At 41.5% G+C, this 24,441-nt stretch overlaps 1 protein-coding gene across 1 annotated transcript in view; it reads right to left on the bottom strand.

Annotated features, from left to right (window-relative positions):
* Positions 1 to 24,441, bottom strand: part of ncana (neurocan a) — a 106,273-nt gene that overhangs the window by 38,220 nt on the left and 43,612 nt on the right. Inside the window, exons 3-8 of the mRNA XM_072668553.1 lie at positions 24,078 to 24,441; positions 21,607 to 21,781; positions 20,024 to 20,151; positions 17,467 to 17,748; positions 13,867 to 14,415; positions 2,825 to 4,099 (exon numbers count right to left, since the gene is read on the bottom strand). The exon at positions 24,078 to 24,441 is cut by the window's right edge and continues 14 nt beyond it. Of these exons, the coding sequence (XP_072524654.1) occupies positions 2,825 to 4,099; positions 13,867 to 14,415; positions 17,467 to 17,748; positions 20,024 to 20,151; positions 21,607 to 21,781; positions 24,078 to 24,441 (2,773 nt within the window). The remainder of the gene's footprint in view (positions 1 to 2,824; positions 4,100 to 13,866; positions 14,416 to 17,466; positions 17,749 to 20,023; positions 20,152 to 21,606; positions 21,782 to 24,077) is intronic.

Here is a 24,441-nt window from a genome sequence, read left to right as displayed (position 1 = left end):
TTGCATTTTGATGATACAACTTTTTTGGTGTGACATATACACAACAAACAGTACAGCCCAGAAAGGCAGCATGGTAAATGCAGTGATGCCACATGAGACAGACAAAGAGCTGCTGTGTGTTTCGTTTAGGAAAAATCGACCTGGAGGACATTTCGAGTCCAAGGCCTCTGCATGTTTGCACAGGCCTGAAAGTGAATGAGGACGAACTGAGAGTGACAGGAGTGAGAAAGGCCCAATGTATGGTGCTGAAGGACAGCGAAGAGGAGTGTGGGTGTGTGTGTGTGTGCGCATATGCATGTGTGAAAGGCAGTGAAACAAAGAGCGAGAGAGACTGAAAGGAGAAATGGAAGGAATACAGTCAGATGACAGGCCTATAAAGTCTTTGGTGGAATCCTTTCTTCCTTAATGAATGTCTTTGTGTGACCCTCAAACCGCCAGTAAAGCCTCATTTCAGATTCTGATCATGACTGTGACACAGAGAGCAAAATTTCTCTCCCTCTCTCTGAAAAGTCTGTGTGTGTGCGGTGTCTCTTTGCCGGTGTGGAAAATGTTGGATTTTTCTCTCTCCTTCTTTTGATCTCTATTTTCTGTGATGGCTCCTGCAAATCTCCTCTCCTCTCCTGTCCTCTCCTAATCGTTCATCACTGGTAAATAGAAAAGTATGATTTCTAGAGGAGCTGTTTATCTCCACAACTCACAGATAGCTCTTTGCAGATAATGGCAAACCCTCCAGAGCTGCTGATATTAATGTCTTTACCTTGGCAAAGAGGAGAGGAGCTCCAGTAAGGATGCATGCTATGGACAAAACAACACCTTATCATTATATCTATGCACGTAATGCTACACGTTGAACTGTGATGGAACATGAATACCAGGTTCTGCATAATCTGAACCACAGTTATTAATGTGGGTGGGACCATGTGAATGCCTCAGTTCATTCAAACAGCCCATAGAGCATCTGTGATTGGTCTGGATGCTCACAGCACACACTACAGTGTTCAGTTTTAATGGTTAGTGTCTGTTAGTGCTGCTACATCGCTGCCACAGATGAACGTAATCATCACTGTGTAGTCGATAGTAGAGAAATACTGCCTATAGAATCGGACTCACTGGAGCAAATAAACATGAACCTATTGGTACCATGCTGCCTAATGTCAGGTGTGGGCTAGAGGGGTATAAAGCCCCCCAGCATTGAGCTGTGGAGCAGTGGAACTACTGTGTTCTCTGGAATGATGGATGCAATATTTCTATGATGAGTGGAGGAGTTGGGCATGAGGTGGAGTGGTGATCATCCAACAGCCTGAGCTCACTAACGCTCTTGTCGCTGAAGGCAATCAAATCCTCACAGCATTCTAAAACAGAACAAATAACTTAAAGTTTAGAGAAGTAGACTCAGGGCCAGAAGGTTGCTGGTTTGAGCCCCAGGGATTGCTCTCTGGGTGCTGAGCTGCTCTAACTAATGTGAGGAGTGTAAAAACACCTCAAACAAGCGCTCAACACAATCCTCTCACGGCTCTTGCTGGAGCTCCATGTTAATGCGTATGAGATCCACAGTAACAGATGAAGGGGGTATTCCACTGCACCAGATGTACTAAAACCAATCCGAGCACCTTTATGGATTCAAACCATGTGAGAAAGTAAAATAAAATGTTGAATTCCAAACCAAAGGCAACAGCTAAAGTTTCTCTCTTTTAGCCAAAAGGAGATCAGAATAAAGGACACACAGCAATCACAGAAGCAGCCTGGAGCTTACCAACAGAAAGATTAGCATGCTGTAATGAGAATACCAGTAGCCTGGTAGCATTACTGGTCTTTGATGCATTTTCTATTCAACATTTAGCCCAAACCAAACGATTTTTAGATTATATTATGGGTTCAAAAGGGGCAGAAGAGGTGGAATATTCAATTCCACAGAAGACAATAATGATAAGACCCACCGAAGAACCACAAAACCCTCGTAAGCAGCAGCATGGAGTTCGCTAACAGGAATGTAGCATCCTACTTAGCATGCTATAATGAACATGACGCCTTAACTAGCTGTGGCCTCATAATGGCCTTTGATGTTTTTAACAAATCATGTTGTGCTTGAAGTCCTTTGTTGTTGCACTCCCTAAAACCAGCCTGGGAGATGTAGAGATTCCCTATTTTGGGCTTGAAGGATGACGATTAGCTCCAAAATGCTGCTAGTATGGGTCTAATGGGAGCGATGAAGAGTGTTCTTGTTTGCTCTGAAGTTTCCCTCTTCACCAGGCTGTGCTGTGGAGATCTAAACAGCTCTCTGCTCTGAGTGCAGGCTAATTTAGAGCAGTAAGGGGCTCTTGTCTGCATATGGACGAGCCACCATGTACCGGCGTCGTATAATATTCAGGGCTCAAACTACATTGTACAGAGCGGCGCTGTAAGAGAGCTGCCTTAGCCGCAGTAATTACTTGGGGACTGATCAGATATTTTCCCTTTTTCAGTGCATTTGCCGAGCTCAAGTGGTGCTAGTAGACAGCCACTAGCGGAATCTCATCAATACTGTTGCCTTTTTTTGCCACATCCAAGATCTCCCTGAAGTAATGGATGGTTCTACCACTGTCAAATATAGTGATGTTGCCAGGATGCGGTTAAGCAAATCTGTGCTGGCTGGCATTATAAGATTTAATATTACATCCATCCGTGGAGGTGGACTTCTCTGAGGTCTGCTCTATCAACCGTAAACACTTAGTCATTCAACTTGCAGAAGGGGTAAGGATGGACAAATGGACGAGGTGGTGCATTGCTAATAGGTCTAAATGAAAGCATGTGCAAGAGAACGAGAGAGAGAAACAACCAGGCGTACCTTCAGAACCATGCGAACTGTTGCTCCTAATGGCCTCGGAATTGCCATGGCCACTCTCCGGGTTGCCAGGCAACAAGGTTGCAAAGCTTGACTGCTGGGCTTGATCCACGGTCGTTGGCGAGACTCCTCTAGTTTCTCCTACGGTTGAAGATACCGAGGTGAGCACCTGTGGGCTTGGGGTGGCCTGGGCTTCATCTTCTGTCTCAGACCCTGCTGAGGTTGTTGGAATGAGCACTGTGGTGGTCGTTTCCTGAATGCGCTGACCTGGCCGTTTGGGTCTGTTCTTGCGCTTGTACTGGATCTCCCCACGAGCCTCCACAGCTGTACTCTCGTCCACCTGTGCAGGAGTTGCTACAATGCCCTCGGTACTGGGAGAAGGGCTCGATGGGACCCCTGTCACTGCCACCGGTGCTGGGGTTGTGTGGGTATCTTCTGAGAGGTCTAGTTCACCCCAGGAACTGCCCTCTGCTTCTGCTCCCTTGACTTCCACAGAGTTGTTCTCTGGTTCCTCAGATTCGTTCCTCTTTTTCTCATGCTTGACCTCGGTGTCGTTCCACGGGTCAGTGTGAACAGTGTTTCCTTGCGGGAGAACTTCGGTCACAACTGCCCATTCTTCTGCCACGCTCATGGTCAGGCCCAGGTCCTCTTCAGTCACTGCTCTTGGGACTGCAGAAGAGGTTGCTGATGGTACTAATGATGGAGTTGCTGATGGAAATTTTGAAGGGACAGCTGATGGAACTGCTGATGGACCTTCTGAAGGGACAGCTGATGGAACTGCTGATGAACCTTCTAAAGGGACAGCTGATGGAACTGCTGATGGACCTTCTGAAGGGACAGCTGATGGAACTGCTGATGAACCTTCTAAAGGGACAGCTGATGGAACTGCTGATGGACCTTCTGAAGGAGTTACTGATGGAATTGTTGATGGAACCTTTGAAGGGACTGCTGAGTGAACTGCTGGTGGAATTTTTGATGGGGCTCCTGATGGTACTGCTGATGGAACTGCTGATGGTACTGCTGGTGGAACTGCTGATGGTACTGCTGATGGTACTGCTGATGGTACTGCGGATGGAACTGCTGATGGAACCTCTGAAGGAGCTGCTGATGGTACTGCTGATGGAACTGCTGATGGAACCTCTGAAGGGCTTGTTGAGGGATTTTCTGATGCGGCTGTTGATGGGGTTGCTGTTGCCTTGAGCTCAGGAGGGATGGATGATTTATCACCAGCTGAAGGAGGGTTAGTGAACCATGTTTGCCCCCACCATGATATTGGCCCTGCAGAAACACAAACAGTGTGTGGTTAGTATCAGCCAGCCATGGGGGCTCCTGTGATTGCAAAATTGGTGAATTGGTAAATTGAAGAGAAAAATTGGAAGTTGGAAAATTCCAAGCTCTGAGTTGTCATTGATCCAGCAAAACATACCTATGTTAACTGTCTTAATATTGATGACTTAATTAGCGTTTGATTTACCAATACATCAAGGGGGCAGCTATCACTTAGAGGTTGGAAAGGTAGACTCAGGACCGGAAGGTTGCTGGTTTGAGCCCCAGGACCGGCATCCCTTAAACAAGTCCCCCAAATTGCTCTCTGGGTGCTGAGGTGCTCTGAGTGTGTGTTCCCACTGTCTTTATAAGTATGTCCCACTGTCCCACTGTCTTTATAAGTATAAGAGGTTCGTAATCTTAATATGCAGGACAGGGTGGTATTGTTCCCATGGAGAGAGCAGAGCATGCATTTGCTTCACTCATTCATTGACATCCAGTGTATGTGAGCACATAGCCATGTGTGCATGCAGCTCCCCAGGGATTTCGGCTCATCAAAGTTAAATAGAAGATTTGTTTCTCTCAAATAAGATCAGTGTGGCAAATTTGGGCCTTGTTACCGAATAAGTGGGAAAGAAAGCGAGCGAGGGACCATTATTTAAGCCTCTGTGGAAAGTTCAAAGCAGGCCTGGTGCCAATTCAAAGAGCGAACGCTTAAATAAGTCATCGACCTCGGTTGTTTTTACAATTAGGAGTCATGTTTGTGTGCGTTTGTGCGCCGCGCTCGCTCCACAATGTTTCTCAGAGGAGTTGCTGGGGAGATGGAGGAGAGGAATGCCTGCCAGACGGTTTCATCATGTAATCGCTTGTCACGTCCCTTGTCTTTATTTATTCATCCCAGACTGCAGGCGGGGTCTGCCTGTTTGCTTTTTTTGTCAGAGTTTGCGCACGCTGAACACGCAGGTCTGCCGGTCTGTGGGCTTGCGTGTGTGTCGGTGCGCGCTCGCCTGTGTATTGCAGTCACGACAATTCAAGTTGATAAAAATCCAAAACAATTTAATGTAATTAGTGGAAAATAACTGTTGCTGCAGAGCGTACACTGAAAGAACATGGCTAACGGTGGCAAACAGCTAATGAACATGAATTTGGAAAACACCCACATGCCTTTGTCTTGCAGTTATGACAATAATTCAATGATAACAATTACATGCAATTAATAAAAGGTAATTGTTGTGGTGAAATGAAGGCTGGGAGAACATATGTAATAGCACAAACACCTAAATGAATAATGCCTGAATAAACATATGCAGTAGAGTTTTACAAAACAGGTGCCATTTGCATCCACAATGTTTGATGAGATGTATTAGTCACAAAAATGTCTTTCCAAAGTGCTTTCCAGCATAAAGGGATTCATTCTAATTTTAGTTCTTATCATTATATAGTAGAAAACTCTATTTCCTAAAGAGTAACATACTATTTTTAATAATTTTTCATTAGTACATTACAATAAAAACTTTATTTTGTGCTAAAACTCCCAACCCCCCCAGATTTGAATTACCACCCCGTCACTCTAACTTGATTTGTGAAGTACTTTAACATTGTTTATTTGTTGCTTTTGAACACATTTTTAGGACAGGGTCCATCTTTTTCTTGTATAACAAAAAATTATTGGCATGTGTGCTAGGTCAGGAACTTGACCACATAAATAACTGCAGCTTTTTTAGGCTCATGCCTAAGTTTGGTATACCACCCCATCACACGTGTTTTGTCCAGTTCTGGCAGTCTTTTACATTGATTTTTTGCTTTTTCATGTTATACAGGGTCCGTTCAGCTCAACCCAACAACATAAAAAAATTAATTTAATTTAATTTAATTTAATTTAAAGTTTTAATACAAATGCATTTGTGCTAGGTCAGAAACCTGACCACATTAATAACTACCGCCATTTTAGGATAAAATGTACCACCTCGTCAAAGACCACCCCATGTTGTGAATATGGCTCCCGTGACTAAAACTGAAGGAATTCAGGCCTTTTTTCTGAGGATAAATTTATTTGTTTGTTTGTTTGTTTGATTAATTAGAACATTTGCACTGGGAAAAGGCACTGTTTTGTAGAATGACTCAGCAACAAAAGCAATCAGTGAACAGCGGTCAATGGTGGAGAACAGCAAAGGTGAAGAGCAAATTATTAGCCAAGTCCTCGCAGACTGGCATCGGTTCTGTATGACTGGGACACATTAGCAAACAACTTCAACAATCATTCCAACCACTTGAATCATTCAATTATTACTCCCATTTAGGACTAATCATTGCAGCGCCGTGCCTTCAATTAACAAGTTTATAAATTAAACATGCATTACATGGGGAGAGAGACGTCCTTGCCAACAGACAGAGCAGAAATTCCTCTCTTGCGAGCTACAGATTCAAACTAATTACATCTAATTGCTATCAATTCACTGGCAGGTCAATATCTCAACAAGAGCACTAATTGATTATTCACTCGGTTGCCTTTAGTGAAAATGAATGCTTTGGAGTAAGATATTAATCTTTTTTTAAAACGAAACAAACTCACAAAGTGACAGCATCCCGAGATTATTCCTGATAACTGTATGGCCGTGATCTTTGACGGCGTCTTCTCTTCTCGTCTATAAGTTGTTTTTCTGGCTCAGGTTTACATGCCAGCAAGACAGAAAGTCTCTGGAGCCCTGAGACAGCACCTGAATCCCTCCATCACCGGCAAATGGACTTTAATAATGTAGGCGACAAGGCTAACTTTCCATCTGCCGTTAAACATTGATGGGCCAAGTGGAGTTTGGGCCAGCCAGGTTATGTTTACTAATGAAGTTGGTGGGGTAAGGAGAGAACTCAACATGAAGTTTGGAAAGTTCATCATCAGTCCTTCACCTTGCACACAACACCAGTCCTGTAATGAAGCCAGTAGGGTATAGAGGGCATCAAACCTATCGTCTGAATTAGTATCCTGAAGGTGTAGCATTCCAAACATTCCACCAGACACTGAAACTCAAAGACTGTGTAATGAAGACATTGCACTGCAGGGAATGCAGACCTACAGAATCTGCCTACACTTTACTTGCTGATGATACCAGTGCTCCCAGTTACGCAGTGGAACTCCCAGTTACTCAGTGATACCAATGCTCCCAGTTACGCAGTGAAATCACTTCATGTTTGTTGTGTGTGTATGGTGGTACACACTCTGAACTGATATCATTTAAATTCTGTCAACCACTGATGAGAAATAACTATTTGTTGTATTTTCTGCTGGTTTAAATCCAAAGAAAGACATCTTGCACTCCCAATGGTAAAACGGAGCATTTTCATGGGGTGTGAGAGTGTATTTGCTCACAAAGTATAGGTGGCATGGGCAAAAACATTAGAAAATAGTCAAACATCTGTAGGAAAAGCAGCTCAAATGGGGTCAAAGCACTACATGGACTGAGAATAATGCCTGTTAAAGATGCCACTGTGGCAAAAACAAAGGGTCGGAACTGGATCGGCCTCAAAAGGATGATATCCAGACATCCAGTGGGGCTGGCAGGAATACATTTTATAGTACACACAAGAACCGCCTCGATGTAGGCTACCTTTAAGGTTCCATCCATTACTGGCTTACCACCCCGTCACACTAACTTTGACTTTTGTCTGATGTTCTTTTGCATGAACTGTTTATTTGTTGCTTTTTCATGTTAGACAAGGTCTGTTCAGCTTAACCCAAGGAATGCAGGCTACCTGTGAGGTTCCATCGCAAGCATTACCCAGCGAGCAAGTGAGCGAACAAGAGAGAGACAGATTCAGGTTTTTAAAGATGTTACAGACATAACAACACTATAAAACTTTGACTACGCTACCACATGCATTTCAAAGACCAGCCAACAGGCCTGAAAATTAATAGCAGCCAGCCAAATAAGGGTAGTAAGGATGCAGTAAGGGTCGGCAAAGCATACAACAGACTCCCTCATTCATCATAAGAACGGCGCAAAGTAACAACAACATGCAGCCGCAAAGCCAAACAGGGCGGCTGTGCTATAAATAATGCCAATGTTTGACTGATTTGCAAAATCGAGACGTGCATAAAGATGTGAGTCGTGGTACGCTGAGCATGTTTGCTGAATCCAGACGACCAGATCTCATACCAGGTTATGATTTTCAAAATAACAGGCCAATAAAAGGCTGAATTCTACTAAAAATAATTGTTATTTAACCTCACCCAGTGAACACGGAATATGACCTGAGAACTGAACTCTACACCAGCCTTTATGCACAGCCTGTGCATTAAGGACTGTACATTGTGAGCATGTTCTGAAAACTTGCTAGTGACCTTCACACAAATCATCGGCCTTCAAATGTATTTGCGTGGAGAGTGGACATAGTCAAAAAATTCATCTTATTCTCGAGCACGTTATTAAATAACAAATCTAAATGGTCTTGCTGCAATTTTATTTTCAAGAATTATTTAAAAAAGCACAGTGCCTACAGGATTACGGCTGCCAGAACCAGTGATCCCATTGGCCCTTCCCTGGATCAGTACTACTGGTTTTTGGTGCTTTGGATAAATGACACTGTGTGCCCTTGCTATTTTAAATATATATTTTTGGTAGCATAAAATCCTCATGCTTCAGGTTAGGTTTGTATGCAGTTTATAGCATTTTTTTTTTTAGTTTTTGTAATAATCACCATGATGGTGCTTCATCAGTCATTGGCCTACCGATATACTGGTTGGGTTGTAATGCAAACTGTTGCCTTAATTTTGTACAGTGGCTGAACGCATCATTTTTTACAGTCTACATTCAGGATGTTTTTTACGACCTCTGGCCTGGATCTGGGCAAAGTGGAGCAGACTGGGAGTGAGCACAGACTTTGGCCATTCTGCTCTAAAACAGGGAGCTTGGGCATTGGGTCTAATTTGAAACAGCAGTGCTGACAGGACAACATCCATTACGCAGGGCCAGGCTGGTCCGGGCCGCATGGCCCGCCTGTTTTATCTCCCCCAGGGGTGCAAAACTCAGATTTCTCCAACAAACTCTTCTCTTCAAGAATCCCTCCAGCACAGACAGGCAATCTTTCACTCGCAATTCTGTTCCCACTCCAACTTGTCATGCCGAGCGACACAAAATCGACACAAGCCATCCCCTGCTAGTGGAGCTTCTGACAGAGCTGCTGGGTACAAACTGTGATATTTCTATTTGTGAAAATGGATATAAATAGAGAAAAGACTGGCAGGTGTGTCCTAAATCAAGATTAGTTCATTAGTTGGTCACACATCGGTGAATGTGAACATTAACCCTCATGTTGCGGTTATCACAGAAAGGTGTGAACTGGTGTTCGTTTTTTATCACTCATCAGCTCATTAAAACAGGCAGAAAAGTCTATGGAAAGTACAGATTATATATTTTTATGCTACAGCTGTTTTTGGAAGTGCAGAGTTAATCAGAGTAGTATATTTCATTCTATTTTTTTACATGTTGTATAATTTTGAATTAGAAACTTTTAAGAGTTCATAACTTGTCAAATCAGTATCAGTATGTGTCCAATATGTGTCACTGAGGTTTTTCTGAAGCAGCTTTTCAAAGATCCCTCGGTCTAAACCATCTTTTCTAAAATGGATTACATATTACTTTAAGAATGAGCATTAAGGCAGAGTCCTTAAGTCAAGTCCTTCTTATTCCATAAGAGTCAGGTATGAAGACATCAGGTATCTGGACAAATTGGACAAATTGCTCACTTAACTGCTGGCCATTGACAATAGTGACCAGTTTGATCTCAAATTGTGCAACTGTCGTTCGAAAAAATGACCCACGCAGGATCCAAGGGACAGTTTTAAGTAGTATGGCAGAGAGTGACTATTATCATACTGACAAAGTCATTTAAATAGAGATATGCATAATTTAGGATAATCTAGCTAATTTAGAATGGGATATCCTAGTTGGCATTGCCCATAAATAATTAAAAATGTCTAAAAATATCAGTCTCAACTGACTATCCTAAAATGTTAAATGCTGGTAAAACATCAACAACACATAGTGGCTAATAGGCATTCTCCTTCAGTTGCTAACTAATTATAGAAGTAAAGCTAAAAACAATTAGTATAAATTAATGTTAACCTGTTATGTTTTTATAACAAGTTAGAAAGCCAGATTGCTTAACTCACAAGCATTGTATACTGTTAATATAAACAAGTGTTACTAGCAAATAAAATAAAAAGGCTATATAAGCTAAATTTTACATTTTAAAACAAGGCTAGCAAGAATACCTGAATATCTTTACATAACTGATCATGCTAATCAGTTCTTTTATCACAGTTAAAAACTGTCACAAACGACGGGCAGTTTATAATGTGAACTAGATACATTAACAATGTTAAAAACAAAGCTAGCTGGCATTCCTTACTGCTAACAGCTATTGTTGTCCAGATACACAAAAGTTCCACAAAGTTATGCAGACAGTTAATACTGTTAACCATTTATATTAACAAAGCTAAAGACAAAGCTAGCTAGCTTTCCTTATAGCCAGTGCATACTGTTAACCAGTTATAAAGCTAGTTCTCTAGCTTTCCTCACAGCTAGTGTGTATTGTTAACCAGTTATAAGGCTAGTTATCTAGCTAGCTTTCCTCACAGATAGTGTGTATTATTAACCAGTTATAAAGCTAGTTCTCTAGCTAGCTTTCCTCACAGATAGTGTGTATTATTAACCAGTTATAAAGCTAGTTCTCTAGCTTTCCTCACAGCTAGTTTGTATTGTTAACCAGTTATAAGGCTAGTTATCTAGCTTTCCTCACAGCTAGTGTGTATTATTAACCAGTTATAAAGCTAGTTCTCTAGCTTTCCTCACAGCTAGTTTGTATTGTTAACCAGTTATAAAGCTAGTTCTCTAGCTTTCCTCACAGCTAGTTTGTATTGTTAACCAGTTATAAAGCTAGTTATCTAGCTTTCTTCACAGCTAGTGTGTGTTGTTAACCAGTTATAAGGCTAGTTATCTAGCTAGCTTTCCTCACAGATAGTGTGTATTATTAACCAGTTATAAAGCTAGTTCTCTAGCTTTCCTCACAGCTAGTGTGTGTTGTTAACCAGTTATAAGGCTAGTTATCTAGCTAGCTTTCCTCACAGATAGTGTGTGTTGTTAACCAGTTTTAAGGTTAATTATCTAGCTAGCTTTCCTCGCAGCTAATGTGTATTGTTAACCAGTTATAAAGCTAGTTCTCTAGCTTTCCTCACAGATAGTGTGTATTGTTAACCAGTTATAAAGCTAGTTATCTAGCTTTCCTCACAGCTAGTGTGTATTGTTAACCAGTTATAAAGCTAGTTATCTAGCTTTCCTCACAGATAGTGTGTATTATTAACCAGTTATAAGGCTAGTTATCTAGCTAGCTTTCCTCACAGATAGTGTGTATTATTAACCAGTTATAAAGCTAGTTCTCTAGCTTTCCTCAGAGCTAGTGTGTGTTGTTAACCAGTTATAAGGCTAGTTATCTAGCTAGCTTTCCTCACAGATAGTGTGTATTATTAACCAGTTATAAAGCTAGTTCTCTAGCTTTCCTCACAGATAGTGTGTATTGTTAACCAGTTATAAAGCTAGTTATCTAGCTTTCCTCACAGCTAGTGTGTATTGTTAACCAGTTATAAAGCTAGTTATCTAGCTAGCGTTCCTCACAGCTAATGTGTATTGTTAACCAGTTATAAAGCTAGTTATCTAGCTTTCCTCACAGCTAGTGTGTATTGTTAACCAGTTATAAAGCTAGTTATCTAGCTAGCGTTCCTCACAGCTAATGTGTATTGTTAACCAGTTATAAAGCTAGTTCTCTAGCTTTCCTCACAGATAGTATGTGTTGTTAACCAGTTATAAAGCTAGTTATCTAGCTAGCGTTCCTCACAGCTAGTGTGTATTATTAACCAGTTATAAAGCTAGTTTTCTAGCTTTCCTCACAGATAGTGTGTATTGTTAACCAGTTATAAAGCTAGTTTTCTAGCTTTCCTCACAGATAGTGTGTGTTGTTAACCAGTTATAAGGCTAGTTATCTAGCTTTCCTCACAGATAGTGTGTATTGTTAACCAGTTATAAAGCTAGTTCTCTTGCTTTACTTATAACCAGTGCTTATTGGTAACCAGTTATACAGCTAGTTATTTAGCATTCCTTATAGCCATGGTATATTGGTAACCAGTTATAAGGCTAAGTTAGCTAGCTTTCTTCATGTCCAGTGTATGTTGTTAACCAGTTATGAGGCAGAGTTATTAAACTTTCCTCACAGCCATGGTAGCACTATATTGTTACCCAGTTATAAGGGTAGTTATCTAGAAGATCTCCTCAATCTGACTTTGCACTGTGGTGCAGCACTTTCACTCACTGTCTAAGAAGTGCCACACAATCTGCTAGGTTTCTGTCAGAGTCCATCACTGCCCTAAACTCAGCCTTTTGGCCGCAAAAACACGTCAGGCTAGCCACTGGCTTACACACTCCATGCTCCAGTTAACCCAGCCTCTGCTCTCATGTATCTCTTTGCTCTTGACTGAACCTTAACACCCTCCTCCATTCTAATGCAGCATCCACGGCCCGTCGGGTTCTGTCCACATAAAAGATGAGAGCCACTCCATGTCAACTTCATTCCTCTTTCAGAATGAAAAACAAAGGCAGCGGCGACAGAAGAGAAAGAAAAAGAAATCCCACTTCAAGTGCAGCTCTTTGAAATTGGCCATAAAGGCTGCTTGAAGAGAGCGAGAAAAAGGGAGGGAGAGGAAAGACAGCGGGAAGGAGGCGGGAAGGAGAACAAGTGCAGAGAGCAAAGCCTGAGTCCTCGACTGGGACGTGCTTATGGAGACGGAGCAGTAGATTAGAGACAGATGTGATTAGTTTTGGAGGGCCATCTGTAAAAATGTCATTTATGGGGGGAAAATATGCCCAGATACAAGCTTGGACAAAATAAAACCTTGGTTTCTGTCCTGATTGGAGATATCGCTCTAAGCTGTGAGAAGTATGAGATCATTATCAAGATAAATTACATCCCAAGATGCGTTTCTAAGAATATGGCTTGGTCACTTCTACTTCTAGCCCATACAGATATCTAATAAATGGCCATATATGCACACACAGTGCCAATGAAAAGCTTGGGCGCACCTAGTTAAATGTGTGCTGACCATCATCTTAAAAAACATTTGATCTCTAGGGTGACCATATATTTGTTTCTAAAAAAAGAGGACAGTAGTTAGGGTGTCATGGCTGGGGGTTGCAACAGTGTAATGCACCAAAATGACTTGGAATAAACTCTTTTTACATTGACTTCCATTGAAAGCTAAGGTGGCCAAATTATACACTATATCTCCAAATGTTGGTGGACACCCTATCAAACGAACGCATTCAGCTACTTTATGTTGCACCCATTGCTGACACAGATGTGCAAATGCACACACACAGCTTGACTAGTCCCTATAGAGAAGTACATTCTCAGGAATACTTTTGGGATGAGTTGGGGAGTTGGGCCTGAGTTTAGTGAATATCTCATATTTAAAAATGTCAACAAAAAAAAATCAAACAGGTTGGTATATATGTCATGTATGAAGTAAGAGATATGTGACATTCCCTTAGCTGATATCCTATGAATAGTGGGTAGGTATTACAAGGGCACTGCTTATGTACTCTGCAAGCAGCTATTTTTAGAGCTATTTTGTCCATTCCACCTTATCAGATATTAGACAAATTATGGTTTAAATGTATCATACTTTAATTTTTTACAATATCATCCACCCTTAATCATTTGGCTTGAGAAGTTACCTGGTGCAGGAGAAGTAGTAGACGTTGTAACCGAGGGCAACTTGGAAACTGAAACTGTGGGGCTTGTCTCCATCATTGCCGTGGTAACCGGACTCTGGGTAATTCCTTGCTCCTCGTCTTTACTATTTGTCAGATAGTTCCAGGGCTGCCACAGTGACTTCATGATGTTCTTCATTGGGCTCCTTCCGTTTGTCTGTGCCGTGGTGAGCATGGCCGTGGGCAAGGCCGTGGACACGGTTGTGGGAGCGGCCATGGTGGACGCTTGACCAGACAGACCCTCGTCATCCTCGTCCTCCTCCTTGGCCGACCCGCCCTGACTCTCTAGGGTGATGCCAGAGCCTGGAGAAGAAATATCCTGCTCACTGTCCTGGGATGAATCCACCTGGCCACTCCAATCCAGAGAAGTGTCCCCAGCTTGGAGCCGAACGGTCACATATTCATCAGAGGACTCAGGAAACTCAGCTGCAATGCCAGGTTCCTTGTCCAGATCCACCTGACCAGTCCAATTAGACGGTTGGTGGGTGGGTTGCTCAGATGGGGACCTGGAACCTGGAAGGCAAGGAGAGACATCACTTCAAGTCAAGTGAAAATTAGTTGTTATTCCTTCCAGTTATTCCAGTTCCAGTTATTCTAGTTGACATAAGGCAACAAGTGAAAGTACAACACTCCTGAAAAGAGTGGCCATTGAAGGGAGGCCATTCTTCAGTCCAGCACAGGTTGATGGTTTCCTTGCTCAAATACAACTGATCCAACTCAAGCAGAGAAAATACTGGCCCTCCAGGCCTGGGAGTGAAGAACCCTGCCATAGAAGGACTATCATTGGTTCCCTAATGAATTTGAATGGATGATTCTATAAAACAAAACATAGAGTTTAATTGTTCATATAGTAATAATTAGGATGTTAATAAACAATTGAGTTGAGCTGTGGAGCAGTGGAACTGTGTTCTCTAAAAATGATGGTACTTTTGGGATTAGTTAGGTAGTTGGAGGACCAGTCCAGGGGTGGTGATCATCGAACATCCTGACCTCACTAATGCTGTTGATGCACTAACGATAAATTCAATAAAACCCTCACAGGAATGCTCCAAACTCTAGTAGAAAGTCTTCTTCCCCGGACAGTAGAGACAGTTACTCCAACAAAACCAGGATGAACATTATTTTTAATACCCTTGATTTTGAAAGAAACAATGAATAACCAGGTGTCCCAAAACTTTTGTCCACATTGTGTATGTTAGATAAAAACATAAGCATTGAGACTACTAGCCAAGCTGCTGCTGTAATTGGCAAGATAATTGCAGGTTACATAACACAATGATAAATGTGTGTTATTGGGTTTAGCCTTTGCTCTTTTTGTTGGCATCTGCCTTTGGAATCATTAAGTGTGAACAAACATGGAGAGTCAATAACTAAAGTAAATACTACTATTTGGACAGGATTAGCTTCACATGAGGAGGTGCAGAAATACAACTGTTACTGAAGTCTTTGTTATTTGAATAGCTTAAGCCAGTCTGTCATGCCAGTGGCTTCTTACAGACTTCAGGTTCATTTTCTGTCTGTGAGGATTACAGTAGATTTTTTACCATGAAAGTAAATAAAATAATCCCATGTGATATCAGTCCTGAAGTCCTAACCAATGGGAGATTGTGCTTTGTTGAATCCACCCAGATCCCACTGTAAAAACAATCCTTATTGGACAGTTTTCCTTTAGCATGTATTTTGGCCAGACTAGAAGAGGCAATTACGCTTACTGAGTAAGTGAGTGATTTGACAAACCTTGTTAAAACCTGCATGTGTCAAGAACTGCCTCTTGCATGCGTAGAAAACACAATTTCTTCTACTGACGATCTAAGGACTACATTTTGCCCTAAAGCTAGCTAGTAAGTATCTGTACTGCTGAGAGGAGATGTGATTTTAGGTAAGCTGATCTATAAACTAGCAAATATGTGGTCTACATCTTAAGGCTCTCAAGGCAAGGCTTGTGCCCTTTACCAGGCAGGGTCACATGAAATGCTACTGGAAACATAATAGGTCATTTTATAGAGGTCATTTTATGCCACAGAAGCTTTTTCACAATAAAGAGAAGATATTTTGGTCCCAAACTCCGCATTGCTGAAATGCCACTGGCAATTCTATTCTCAGCAAAACTAGGCTTGCCTGGTTTTTCTTGTTTAGTCTGCAGAAATCATTAGTCCTCCTCTAAAGGCCTGGCAGTCCCTGAGGGTTCCCCCTTGTGTTAATCAGTCATCAATTACAGCTATCCTGTGGATATTTCATGCAGGCGCACTGCATGTAAAACATATCCGGCCCAAATAGTACTTCTGCAAGCACAGCTGGGAACTGGAAGGTACTGGAAGGACTTCACAACTGGTGAACACAAATTCTCAAATCATGACGATGCATTCAGGTATGCAGACATACACTTTGCAGGAGGCCTTTGGGAAGAGCCACACTTTATTGGGAATTGTCTTTGAAGAAACCGAGAGGAGAGTAAATAAATAGTTTAAAAAAGAGGCTTTACCATTGGGAATGTGAGTGCTGGAGGCAGCTTCCGTATTCTCCTCTGGGCTGGCTGATGTGTCCTCCATTATATACTTCAATGGTCTCAGGAGGGACTTCATAATGTTGGCGAAAAACCCGCGTGGTTTCTTGGCTGGCAATTTATCAGGTGAAGCCGTTTTAGAAGGGATTCACACATACCCAAGAGTCCTCTTCCTGTTTATTTACTCCGGCACGCTCTCAAAGTGACGTGCTCCGAAATCTCACGAAATAAGAGGCACTGGGTGCCGTCCATACAAAGTGTATGTAACGGTCAGTTGCACCAGAGCATGGCTTAGCAATACACACTATAATGTGAATGTTAAAGTGATAGTCTGGCAAAAAAAAACTTACAGCAAATGTAGTTAAACGATCAAGATATGTTAGGCTAACAATGTGAATGCTTGGAGCTAAATGTAAAACAATTAGCACCAAGCAAACTGTATACCTGAGGCATCATATACCTGCCTTTGAATTGTAGAGATGGAAAATTCAGGTCCAGAAAGTACAAATCCACCCCAGGATTTTTCACAGTAGTAGGTATGGAACAAAATCCTGGGGCAGATTTGTACTTTCTGGACCTGAATTACCATCTCTAATGAGCTGTATTGAGATGTTGTGACATCACTAAGTAGACTTGCTTATGTGGTTTCTGACGAAGTACTGTTATCTATTAAAATGGCTAAACACACATCAGGGAGCTGAAAACAAAAGTAGAAGCCATACTGATACCCAATTTCTTTAAATTTTAGAAGAACACTACATCATTTTTCAACCTAGTCTAGATTCATGCATCACTACAATAACTTCCAATAGAATGCTAGAATAGCATTTCCAATAGAAATCATTGGGTAGATGCTGAAACACGCTTAACTGACCGTATAATGCAGAAGTGGAGGAAAGAGATCAGGTTGAAAACTGCTGGAAAAATCCAGACTATCACTTTAAGGTTCCAGTTAAACAAGACTGAATCCTTGGAAGGTCCAGTCGAGACTTCAGACGGTATGGGGTAAACACATATTGATAAAATTATTCAAAGTTAGTAGTAGGCCTTTTTTGACATACCTTTGTAGCAGTATGCACCAAACAGGGTGGTACTATTGCCAAGCTCGGTAGGCGAGAGGGTTCGTACCCCGGGATTTCCGCTCCCGCACTCAGGTCTCGGTGTGGTAACTGGGTACCTCACACTCCCGTCTGCCAGCCAGCCTGGCTCGCAGTGGTCCAGGCCAGACCTCCAAGCCAAATAGAGCTGCCCCACAGTGGCCAGCTGGCTGCCCAGTGACGAGCAGTGTGCAACGGCCTCGGGCAGGGTCAACTTCCCCGGGGCTGAGGAGGGAAAAACTTCACCTGGACACAGAGAGGAGGGGCTTTAACATGTGCTGCATGAAAAACAGCTAGAGAATTTCATTTTGATTCATTATTGATGAGTGCATCACATTTCTTCGTAATTCAGTCTGGTTCTTTTAATAATGCTTTAATGGAAGACAATGAGGCCACATAGGGAGTTCATGACACATGCACAAGCACTGACTTACACACACGTGACAGACATTTGTTCCATTTATGACATTATGAAAAAGCGTCCTTCCCAAGAAATCAAGTTTATGATGCAGTTTGAAATTAGAGGCTTGGTTAGGAACATTATTTCAGTTCTAGATTCTGATGCTTCAGGGCATCTTTTGTAGAACAGATATGCAGCACTTTTAACTAGTCCTCTGACCTATAAGCTCCATTCCCTGGGACGGATCTATTAAAACAGTGTTATAAATGTCTCACTTTACCTTAAGGGCCCATATGTCAGTACACAGCGTCATTTACCACAAAAAGCATCATATCACTACATGGACAAATGTTTGTGGACACTCCTTCCAAATGAATACATTCAGCTAGCTTGTCTAATCTCTGTAAAGAAGTACTGGTAATTGAATAAGACTATCTGGACTCTTTGGACTCTCATGCCAAGTTTGGACTAGAGGGGCACAACGATCTCTGGAATGACGGATGGTGCTCCATCTAATACTTTTGAGATGAGTTGGGGTGGTGGGGATCAGGTGGGGTGGTGATCATCCAACGTCCTGACCTCACTAATGTTATATACTAATGCTATATATATATATATATATATATATATATATATATATATATATATATATATATATATATACTTCATATATAATGTGAATCTGGCAGCTGTCCTTTACATTGAAATTTCAATTCTTGCCTTACAGTAACTATATTAATATACAGTATTTATATACAGTATATTACTATAGGCAAATATATAGTTATAGGCTGTATATATACAAAATGTTATATATATATATATATATATATATATATATATATATATATAAAATTTTGTATATATATATAGTGGACCTAATAGTTTCTGACCAAAATGTACTATTATTACTATATTATACATAATGTATACTATAAATGATCTTTTTCAAAATAAACATCTAAATTGCCATCTACAGGCTGATGCATCACAGTGTACTCTTACAGCACTACTTCTCCCCAAAAAAGAACCGGATATGAGCATGATGAATAAATATGAGAAGATTCAGAAAGATCAATAGTGCAATGCCAAATGTTGCTCGCTTTCTTCATAAACAAAGGCTGTTTATCCAACAAAACGCTTCCTGTTTCTTTCTTGTCATAAATCCTTGGAGAGGTGACATTGGGGAAAAGAACTGAAGTCTTTCTTCTGGTCCTCCCAAAATGTTCAACTTCATGTCTTTTTGCCCTACTAGTAGTATACCATTGTTTACCGAAGACAATCATCTGCCTGTACTTAAAACTCTGACTCAGGATACACTTCATTCCCATTGGCGTTTAATGTGAGTGTGTTCTGAATCAATGGCTTATCTATTATTTTACTAAGCATGTCCAAATTACTGTCAGGTAGAACTGACAGTATATAACACAGGAGGTACAGTATTGTACAAAACCTTTAGTCCTGTACAAAAATTATAATGAAAAGCTGCTAATTTGGGCAGTAAGTGTTTATCGGCTCAGTAAAACACTAATATTAGAATAAATACACTAATTACATTCATACAGAAAGTTGTGGTTTTCCATCACTGTGATCATTAAAACATTTACAAAGCTGTCCTCCCGAGAGTCTAGTGTTATTAATAGTTCTCATCCAAGCAAAATCAGTGCTTAATGATGGCAAATCAGGTGCTGATGGAACTGAACACATCCATGCTGCGCTGGCTGGAGAATTTTTTTTAGAATTTTTTGTTCTTTTATAGAACAAACTCTCTAAATGAATGAAAAACATGTATCCATTTTTGCCCGTTTTTAGTTTTATCCACCCTTTGAACCCTGTAGCTGCTTCTGTACACTGTGTGAATAATTCTGAATGAATGGACCAATAGAAATGCTGTAAATGACTTGGAATTAAATCTTTTTACATTGACTTCCATTGAAAGTTAAGAAGGTTTTTCCTTCTCCTGTAAAGTTGCTGTTCTGGTGATGCATGTTTTGTTATTGGACAGTGACGATACAGAGAATTAGGGGCACAACAAATGAATTCAGCCCCGGAAGGCAAGGGGTCTAAAAGGAGCTTAAAGAGGTTAAACCTGGCAGTGTGTGTTGCAGGGTGTGATCTCACCTTGCATGCCACTGGCAAAGCAGTAAACATCAAACAGCTCCGACGGGTCCCGTTTCCCATAATTCCTTACACCACGCGTGTACTCTGCGTGTCCATAGCAACCAAGCTCTGGATTCTGGATGGGGTACCTGTGACAAAGGGAACAAGGCGTGAAATCCCTCCAGCGTCCCCTGATAGCGAAAAGCGCCCAATCCAGATATCATTATGCAAATGGAGCAGAGCTGGCTTCAGTGTCATTAATAAATAATTGCTTTGATCCTGAACGGCTGGCTCTGAAGAGAAAGTGGCTGTACGTGTGTGTGTGTATGTGTATGTGAGTGTGTATGGCCACTGTTGGATGCTGAGGGATGGCTTTGTTGCTAATTAACAGTTCTGAATGCTTTGACTGCTGGTATTACACACTCGCGGCACTAATTTTGCTAATGTCATACAAAGACAAATCGACGAATCGTAGCATGACTTGCTTTCGTTTTATGGGCGCTGCATGAACAAATTATGGAAGGCCTGGACGGGATCGGCAGACCCAGATGACTAAGGACTGAGGAGTGAGGTGTTCTGATGATGCAAATCAAGAGACTGCTCTGTTTTTAATTGTTCGCAATCAAGGACCAGTTATTTGGCCTGAGTGTCTGGCTGTTTACATGAACATACACTGCAGATGGCCAAACTCTGGTTTAAGCACTGAGCCAGTAAGGTTATAATGCAACAACTGGCTCATTAAATGCTGTTTTTTATGATATGTTCTGTATTATGTGACTAAAAATGTGAACTCTGTGAAACGACTGCAATAAACAATGTTTTTCTTCTCGTTCAGCAGTTGGTTGCTGGGAAACAGCAACTTTCTCTAAATGAACTACATTACATTACAGTGCAACATTTGTTTATTCTTATTTTATCTTATTTTATGTTCTTGCTATTTTGTAAAAGGTTAAAAAAACAGAGGATAATATAATTGCATAGCTACAAACATTGCAAAACATACAAAACAGGCAGACTTCAAATGATAAAGTAACTGATTGAGTTTAAATTGCCTAAATATTGTTTAAGATGGACTGTAATGTGGGCAGGAGTTGAACGTATGAGCTCCTGTCTCTTCATAAACAGGCAGTTAGACAGTCACACCACTCTAGACCGGCCCTACGGTCTAACTGATGCTCTGCAAGTTTGAGGAGACCTTAAGTTTAAATCCTAGCAAGGCCTCAGCACTTTACTCCAGTCTGGAGATGTCATGTAATAGAGGAATTTGTAACAAAGTTCTAAGGGGATGGAGCCACATACTAAACATCTTACACAGTATTTAATCAGTTTAAGCTGCAGCTCATTTACTAAGATTTTTGAGTAACTTGACTAACTGTATTGTTGACCAAACTGAGATGTGAAATGTGAGTTAGGAGATATTTGACTAATCTAAGTGATGTTAACTCACACACTAGATCTACATTACTGTCACGCATTGCACATGGCTATACACTGAAGTAAGCCTTTAAATTTTGTCACTGTTATAACACACACTTACACACGATCACAGATCCTTCATAACCTATTTATTGGCAGGTAAGTGAATGTCAGCATGGCTTACAGACCTGATGGTCTGGTCGCTGAGCCAGCCAGCAGAGCAGCTGTCCAGTCCTGAGTGGAAGGCAGCCCACAGCTGCTGTGGAGAGGCCATCTGAGCTGAGATCTGCTTGCACGCTCGCCCAGCATCCGCAAAGGAGAGAGAGTAGCGCTCAGCAGCCACGCGGTAGTGAAACACAACCCCTAAACAAACATATCACATAGATACACACATAGTACTCTTTTTGTAAAGGCTATTTACACATCCATAACACAGAAATGAGTATCCAATAATGTATTTATAAAGCAACAGTTTATATCAGAAGGATGACACATCTGTAATATGATTCATTAAGTTTTATTTCTTGGACATAATGTTTAACAGCAGTAATTGTAACCTCTATTGTTATTACACTTATACAATGGAGTTCTTCACATCTAGAGCTCTAACCAGTGAGCTTCCTTAGTGAATCTGGGTGTTGAACCCACAACCCTGTGAACAACAATAACAACAACAACAAAGAGATCCAACCATCGAGCCTCCTTAGTAAATCTGGGTGTCAAACCCACAAAACTGTGCACAACAACCTAGAGCTTCAACCACTAAATCACCTTGATGGAGCTGGGTGTTGAACCCACAACCCTGTGTACAACAACCTGAAGCTCTAACCACTGAACCACCAATGTCGATCTAGGTATTAAACCCACAACCCTGTGAATGACAGCCTACAGCTTTAAGCACTAAGATCTCCTTAACAACCTAGATATCTAGATCTGTATCCATTTAGCCACTATAAGAGACCTGGGTATTGAACACACAACCCTGCAAACTACAACCTAGAACTCTAACCACTGAGCCAACATAATGGATCTGGGTATCAAAATCACAACACAATGAACAACAACTGACGTACTTTAGTGGATCTGGGTGTTGAATCCAGAAACCTGTGAGGAACTATTTTGAGCTTTAACCACTGAGGCACATCTTCTGAACACTGCAGGAATTCACTGAAAATTCATTTTAAGGGACTCGTGAACAAACTAAGGTATTCTCCCCTGTTCTAACTTTGCATATTTTACTAATGAACTTCACAGCAGACTTCACACAGCCCCCCTCTGTCATAGGTAATCAATCCCAAGATCCTAATTAAAGATTTATGGGCAATTAACCAATTAATGAGAGCCTCAAACCAAAATTAAAATAAAGTTAGGAGCCAGCAGAAATATATATATATATATATATATATATATATATATATATATATATATATTATATCGACAGAGTGAATTGATGTAATTAGTGGGTAATTAATTCACCGCTGCTTTTGCGGAATCGTTAATGAAAGAGCACCTCTCCAGAACGCTCCAACTCCCAGAATTAAAGCAGACCTTTGAGTTAGGAGCTGCTCACTGACTCCTGTTCCTCTGGAGTTTGGAGCTTTTTTAATTGATCGCCCACACTATGCCCTACTGTGAGGTTAGCTAGTTAGCAGCCGTCAAAGTTCTTAGCAAGGACAGGACCAGGAACAGGTCGGATTTAATCGCATTATTGTGGGTCCAATAACCTGACCATAATTGTGCATAATAACCAATGCACTATGGGTTAGTAGTCTATGAGACAATGGAACTGAACTGCGTCTATTCATAGGCATTAGTCCTGCTAAACTCAGGGCCAGAGCTCAACTCAAAAACATTAGTAAATGATGTGGCTCCTCCCCATTTGCTCACTATTTATTCCCATCTGCAGGTTAGACTTCCCCCATTACATAAAGACCCCAAACTAGGAGGCTTTTGACACTGTATACAATATAATATAGCACTGAAGCCTTGCTGGGATTTAAAAGTATGACCTCCTTACACTTTATTAGCAGTTAGACTGTAGGGCCACCCTAGAGCTGTGAATTGCACTACACAAAGACAAAGACAGCTCTGAATTTTCTTTCTTTCTTTTCTTTCTGTTCTTTCTTGGGCACAGAAATGGACATGGCTTCATAGTTCTAGAGTGGTGTGACTGTCTAACTGCCTGCTTGCCAAGAGACAGGAGACCATAAGTTCAAATCCCGTCAGTCTAAGAATAGGCAGGCCTGTCCCTTCCAAGTGATTGGAAAAGTTCTTACTTGCAGATGGGAATCAATAGTAAACAAATAAAGGGGGCGGAGCTTCAGACTACGCAACTAATACAGTAATTAATCGTTTTTAGCTGCAGCTCATTTACTGATGATTTCGAGGCACAGCTTAGTATGTATTGTTGATCAAACTGAGATACAGAATGATTTTATGGTTGATATATGAAATTGTACCGATATGAATTGTTCCGATTGGACTGATTGGTCTGCACTGCACCTCTTTCAAGAACAGTTAAAGAACAGCAAAAGGCTCAGTTCATTTGGCCCTGACACTCCTTTACTCTTTTTTAATTTCTCTTGGGGTTAATCCCACAACGACAGAAGGAACATGCTCCCTGCGCTTGTTCGCTACTTCTGGCTTGTCTACATCTCACCTGTGACCTCCAGTGCTATGGTATCCTGCTCGTAAGTGTCCCCCAGGGCCAGGTGACAGCGGAAGGTACCGGAGTCATTGGTGCGGAGCTCCGAGAGAGATAGGGAGGCGTTCAGGACGTCCCGGGAGAATCCAGGCAGGGCCACACGCCCCACGAATGCATGATGTACCCGGACCACCCTGTCCACAGCCCACAGGACAGGGGTCTCCACCCCGTCCCGGAGGAGAGTCCAGCGGACACGGGGCATTCCGGTCTGCTGTGATGGGTCCAACTGCAGGGTGTGGAGGCATGGGAGAAGGACGGAGCCTGAGAGTGGCTCACGAACAATGGGGTATGTTACTCTACGCACGGTAACCAACGTTTC

The sequence above is a fragment of the Salminus brasiliensis genome, chromosome 23, assembly GCF_030463535.1.
Source record: "Salminus brasiliensis chromosome 23, fSalBra1.hap2, whole genome shotgun sequence".
NCBI lineage: Eukaryota > Metazoa > Chordata > Actinopteri > Characiformes > Bryconidae > Salminus > Salminus brasiliensis.
This window is presented reverse-complemented; position numbering and strand designations above follow the sequence as displayed.